General features: G+C 38.4%; 1 protein-coding gene across 1 annotated transcript; it reads left to right on the top strand.

Annotated features, from left to right (window-relative positions):
• The first annotated feature begins 3,898 nt into the window (after window positions 1-3,898).
• Window positions 3,899-5,560, top strand: LOC149966610 (uncharacterized). The gene is made up of 3 exons (XM_090167543.1): window positions 3,899-3,963; window positions 4,033-4,455; window positions 5,475-5,560. The coding sequence occupies exons 1-3, from the start codon at window positions 3,945-3,947 to the stop codon at window positions 5,558-5,560; spliced, it is 528 nt and encodes a 175-aa protein (XP_090023669.1). The 5' UTR covers window positions 3,899-3,944.
• The last annotated feature ends 938 nt before the right edge of the window (window positions 5,561-6,498 follow it).

Here is a 6,498-nt window from a genome sequence, read left to right as displayed (position 1 = left end):
ACGTTAATGTTAAGAATTCTAGGTTCAAATCCATTAAAAGCAGACTGAATTTCCTTCCCTCGTAAGTGAGACATCCATTCAAGCCATTCGATCGCTACAAAACTCTGGTTGCAGTTCATACGATAGCCGAAAGGGGGTACTACACCAATCGTATCGGACTGTAAAAAGTGTTTCCTAAAGATAAAACTGCATACTCCCGCAATCGTTATCGCAGTTAAGAACGGGTCTATTTCGAATTTATCCATGAAAATAGAACGATATGATAAACAGCCTTGCAAAAGAATGTTTACGTCCTGGCGACAGTACCGGATTAAATCTCTTTTATAATCAAAATAATTAAAGTTGGGGTCCGAATTACCGCAAGCTTCGGACCAGGAATCGTTATACCACTGGATAAATTCATCGTAGGCCTTACCGCTTAAACGATTAGGGTCGTACGCGTCCATCGGAGGCATGTCATTATGTAGTACGTAATTGGTTTCGGGCTGGATCAAATTCATGGTCTACGGTATTAAACAGTAAATGCGGGAAATGTCCCTTATTTAAATTATTATCTAAACCAAATGTGGAAACGAATTGAGAAAGGGCAAAGGGCATAAAATTTAAGGAATCTAAGAATTTTAATTTTTTATACTGTACATACATGAATTTTGTCCCGTCTGTCAAGACTTTAGGGGTCCACTTTAAATCGATCATTTTACGTACTATAAATTGCGCGTCGTAACCTTTAGCGTTATGGGCAATACATATTATCTTATCAGCCACTCTGTTAAGCGTACGAAGATACCCTAGAAAGTCGCCGACGGGGTCTTTTGAGAGAAATATTTTCTCCCGAGGACCACTACCGCATTTAGCGCATGCGTACTGACTATCTTTTTCTTCGAAACAGAATTTACACGCTTTTTGCGAAACGCATAAAATTGGTTCGTGAATCAAAGCATTGGCGTCAGTACGATTTGTTTGTTTACATTCCAAGTCATAAAAAACAAAGACTTCCGTTTTTGGAGTACTTCTCTTGGTCAGTGGTGATTGTTCATTGTCGGAGTCGTGAACCCGTTTATTATTGCTATTTATTCGAGAACGAGTAGTTTTATCGGCAGAATCTTTACGGACGGTCTTTAAAGGTTGCATGTAACATAGATGACCTGCGGGGTTAAACTCACTACACGAAAGACAATAGGTCTCTCCACAAACGTGTACTGCCTTACGCTTAAACATACTGATAAATTTTCCGCAAAGATTACAAACGTAAATTTTATTACATAAGGGCTCGGGTCCTGATAAATGGTAATCGTAACAATTTTGATTAGGGAAAACTCTTAAACATGTTTGGCAAGTTATTTTATCTACGTCCTTCCTGCAATCTTGTTTTCTACAACAAGCGTGACAGAAAAGAATGCATTTATGATCACTGAGATTATTAAAACCTACTAAACATTTTTCGCAAAAGTAATTAAACGCGAAAAGGGGTTTGGGGTTAGTAATTACGTTGAAATGTCTGTCAATATTTAGAAGATAAAGACGTTTGCGGAGAGGCCCTTCTAGTTCCCTATCTTCTTCGATGTCGCCGAAAATAACTAAGGGTACGGGATCGTGTAATCGAAAAACGATAATACTGTATTCAGGCAAGATTTCTTGGAAGCGAGTTAAAGCGTCCGGACCAGCGCATTCTTCGTCTGTTAATGCAGAATATACCAAAAGGGTCCTAGCTTCGCGGGTCTGTAATAGCGTTTCAATATTTTTTCCTCTACACTGTCTTATAGTAGTATATTTTCTTTTAAGTTCTACATCATTTTTATTATCCATGTATTCTCTATGAGCTATGGCTACTACAAGAGCTCGTGCTAAACAAATTTTATCAGGGTTATTTATCGTTATGGTGCATTTTTTATAAAAAGAAAACTCTTTTTCAAGGGAAATCCCTAACCCAACTGATCTAGTTCCTCCTTGCGGTAATCTGACTCGATTAAACGTAACCGTAACTATTCCTTCAAAAAAACTACCATCGTTCTCGGATCTATAGCTTTTTTCATCGATATACGTCATCAACCATTGCAAGTCTAATTGGTCCCGACGCCTGAAACTGACGTGAATTTGAAAGCCGTGGTTAGTGACGTTCACGAATGAAACCGAAACCATATCTGAAGGCAAACAGTCCTCCAATAGGGTTTCCATCAATATATAAATACCGTTTTCTATATTATTTTCTAGTCTGACATTTAAAGTTCGTCCCATTAGTCCGAAATTTGGGAAATTTTGGATATTATTATTCAATATTTTAATAGAACCTGGTAAATTAGGAAAGGATGGAGGCGTTATTGGAACGTCAACCAGCCCACCTCCAACTTGAGGAGGAGACGAAGTGGGGGCAGCCAAATTTGCGTTCTCGGAGTTCGCGTTTTTCTCAGCAGTCTGAGACGGTGGAGGTGAATACTGCGGAGCTCGTGAGGGGCCAGCGACCGCTATAGGGTCATTATTACGCTGAGGTGAAATATTATGATGTGGCCTGCTACTACTAGCCGTACGAGCAGCTAACAACGCTTTAGCTTCCTCGAACATTTTGGCTGCTCTTGCTGCTGCGGCTGCAAGTTCCTCCGCGTCCCGTCGGGCAACTTGTACGTTCTCAGCTAAACGCTGAATGCTGTCCGTACTGGGGGACGACGTGATAAAATTATCTTCCAAAGATAAAGAGTGGCACGTGTCATCTGATTCTAGAAAGGGTGAGGGAGCATCCATAGGCGTATACGAGGGCGAATAACGTACTTCGTCAGGTGGGATAGAACTAGGTCTTAAAAGGGGTGAAGGTAAATTAACGATAGGGGGCGAACAAATTTGATGGGTTAGTTGATATTCTCTAAGATAATCTCGTACCATTGTCATTTCTTTTAAACGTTCCAATTGCGAATCAGTTACTGTAGTTAAGGAAAGGGTAGGATCTTGGGTATCAGTTAAATCTATTATTTCCATTTCTGGAGAATCGGGTAAAGTTACTATGGGTACTTCCGGGAGCTCGTTATCAGTTATATCAATCAATTCTGGGGAGTCGATTATAATCATTTCCGGGGTATCAACTAAATTAATTTCTGGGTATTGTACACCTTTCATTTTTATGCCAATTTACTTAAACCTTATTCAAAAAATTACGATAAAAAAAATCAAAATAAACTTAGGTAGAGAGAGAGTGCGCGCTTCGAAAAAATCCTGGTACTAGACGCACAAAGAACAACAATAGAGTGACGTTCCCCCGGTTCAGGCACCCCCTTATATAGGGCCTAGGGGAAGATAGTAAGCTTATCTCTTATTCCCAAAGAACTTGTTCAGTTCTCGAGAATATATTAGGGTTATGCTAAAATTTATACTTATTTACGCAAAATATTCCATTTAACTTCATTTCCGATATGGACACTGAAGTACAAACATCAGCCATAATCACCATCCTGAAACAACCTTCTAAAATTATAGCCGTAGTGATTATTTTAATTACAATTTTCTTATTTGAGTTCATTTTGTGGTATTTTGAAAACGTTTCTACCGTAAAATTGTAACTTTTTTCACTGTAGTTCACAAAATGGTATTAAAAGTATACTAATTTTATGTTAATTTCTATTAATTGTATTGTTTTCTAGGATATGATAGCATCACAAGCTCTCGAGAGGAAACTACAATGGGTTTTTTTCTTCTTCCAAGTGGATTAATATGTGACGTCAATGGGAATAATTAGAGGCAGTTTCGAGCACGGGACGGTTTAATTTCGAGTGTTTAGAACTGTTATCTCAGAGAGAGAGAGAGAGTCGATAGAATTTGAGGGTTATTTGAAGTTGAGATCACGTGATGAATTAATCTCAACAAGATAGGAACTGATTAATATCCCATGCGTCATTTCTCTCTGAGAGGCTGAACTGAAAAGAAGTGCATCCGCTTTGCTCTCGTCATCTACCGTAAACATGGAAAAACGATCTATTGGTAAGCATTATTTTATTAATACTATTACTATTTCAATAGACAAAGGCTTAACATTTTCATTTTCTATAGCCGAGACGCATACCGTATCCAAACGCAGGGGCAAAGAAAGACGTATCAACATAAAAATCACGTTAGGAGGATCAGTCTACATTTCTTTTGGTTTCGACGGATCAAAATTACAAGTTCTCTTCTTCAAAAAATCGAACGAAAATATTCTGTTCCTGACCTCCGAAGCTTTCACCAATCTACTCTCTCTTTGGGGAGATCTTTTCGCCGCTACGCAAACCGGAGCATCGTCTCTAACCCACAACATCATCGACTATCACGACAACAACGTATCCGTCGTCGCCACGAGCAACAACATCAAATTGAACTCTGCCTACGGTCATGTTCTGGATCTGGGAGCTCGCGAAATCGGTGAGTTCCAAAAACAAATTGATTTTATTCGGTTTCAAATAAATCTTTTAAACGAACATAAAAATGTTATCGAATGCATGTACTTAGCTATTGTTAAAAACCTTAAAAAAATTCACGAATTATTATATGGAAAACCTTTCGAGGGTTTATTTTTGTACCCAGATCAATTTAATTCGTACCATCAAGTAAAATCTTATTTTGGCTGTTTTAAATCACCCTCGGAAGTACTACAAGATTTTACTAATTTACTCGTAGATAATCAATTAACCTGTAAACTTAGCTTTTTAATTTGTTTTCATTGTGTAATGCACAAGATAACCATCTAATGGAATATCTGATAGTACCTACTAACATGTAAACAAAGTTCTAAAATAAAAAATTAAATGTAAATAACTTGTTATTATTATTGCTTATATCCTAGAAATTAAGGGGTTCGGAAGCGATAGGGGAAATTATGGTTAACGAGGTGTGGGGTTAAGAGTAGAGAGGGGTAAATTCCATCCTTCAGAAATCTGCGCGAGGAAAACAAATTCTGGAGAATGGGGATGGGGGAAAGCAACTGGTGATTAGAAGGGGTGAAAGCAATGGGGGAAAGGAGCTGGTGAACGAGAGATAAAGTATCCAGTGAATGGGGGTTGGGGGAAAGCAACCCGTGAACGGGAGAATCTGGTGATTAGAAATTCTGGTGATTAGAAATTCTGGTGATTAGAAATTCTGGTGATTAGCAATTCTGGTGATTGAGATGGGGGAGAGGCGCGGGTGGGGGAGGAACGGGAGAGGCGCGGGTGAACGGCCAACAGCTTTGTGTCCTTCTGGTGATTGAGAATGAAATTCTCAATCACCAGAAGGACATCCCTTATCTCTAATAACGTAAAAATGTATAAACAAGAAAATTGTAAAAGCCGAGGAGTTTCAAAATTTTGAACAATGTTAAAATTTAAAATCCCAAATCCTAGACTTTCCTTCTCATAAATATTACACTTTTTGTGATTTTTAAAAAGGATACAAAATCCCTTAAGTCAATAATTCAAAATAACGTTCGAAGAAGCCGCCGCCGATCAGTTTAGGAAAATATTTTGGTTATTTTTTTTTAGTGTGGAGTAACAGCGCTGCCAAGCAAACAAAATACACGGCCAGCAGTGATGACAGATTCAGAATATTTTGTTTGAAATACACCTGAAACGGCCTCCTTTCGTTTTCCCGCCAAAATTCGATGGAAGTAAACTAATATTTGGCGGCTTAGTATTGACTAGGACTATAGGCTTACCGACGAGTTCGGTTCGGCGTTCGGGTTACTTCAAACCTGATCAGAACTAATGGCAAGCCTAATCTCTTACCCCAATAAGACCAATGTGCGACCCCTTTGCTTAAATATACATTTCTTTATTTATTTTACGCCACTTCAGTATTTATTTCGGTGGTTTTTGATTATATTTTGGAGAAAAAACATTAATTTTTTTTCTGACAGTAGATGGCGCATCAATCTAGTTTTACTTGGCCCAACTTTGTTCTACTGCCTTTACACGTTGAGTTCGCAGATTTTAAATAAACATCGAATTATTTATTAGTTTACCTTCAAGTCAAAGATATTTGAGAGAGTCCACAAATCGTGAGAGAGACCCAAAATCTTCCCCGAATAAATATGAAAATGCAATTCAATTATTGCGTTGGTCAATGTCCACGCGGATAAATTCACTTTTAAAATGTTCGAAGGGTACGCCACCGCGTCGATTTCCTGTGCATTGAAGTAATTAGAAGAAAGATTATTACCGCGACACCCTGCAGGTATTTAAGTAATCCAGACATAACGGTAAACTTTAGATATCTATACATCGCCTGTTTCTAATTTAATACATAAACATAGAACGCTTAAGATCGTCTTCTATTGACATTTTAGTATTGGAATCCTTCTAAAAGGTTATACTGTTAGATAATTTGATAGAAAGGTATAGATTGCAATAAAGATTTGATAATTTTATAACTTATTTGTAAAAATGTATTGCGCTGGGTATCCCCATGCTCTTACAGTGCCTGGCGCCCCCAGCCGCTTGCACGAGGTCGCAGCTATAGTTCCTCGAAGGTCGCAGGTTTGAAGCGCTCCTTCCTTCGAAGCGCTGA

This window comes from Leiobunum rupestre, chromosome 1, assembly GCF_980474605.1.
Source record: "Leiobunum rupestre chromosome 1, qqLeiRupe1.1.hap1, whole genome shotgun sequence".
Taxonomy (NCBI): domain Eukaryota; kingdom Metazoa; phylum Arthropoda; class Arachnida; order Opiliones; family Sclerosomatidae; genus Leiobunum; species Leiobunum rupestre.
The sequence above is the reverse complement of the archived record's forward strand: the minus strand, read 5'-3'. Positions and strand labels throughout refer to the sequence as shown.

Excerpts from the sequence above, each read along its gene's own strand:
- LOC149966610 (XM_090167543.1), top strand. Across the intron at positions 4,456-5,474 it reads ACATAAAAATGTTATCGAAT|TGTGGAGTAACAGCGCTGCC; the intron begins GCATGTACTTAG and ends ATTTTTTTTTAG.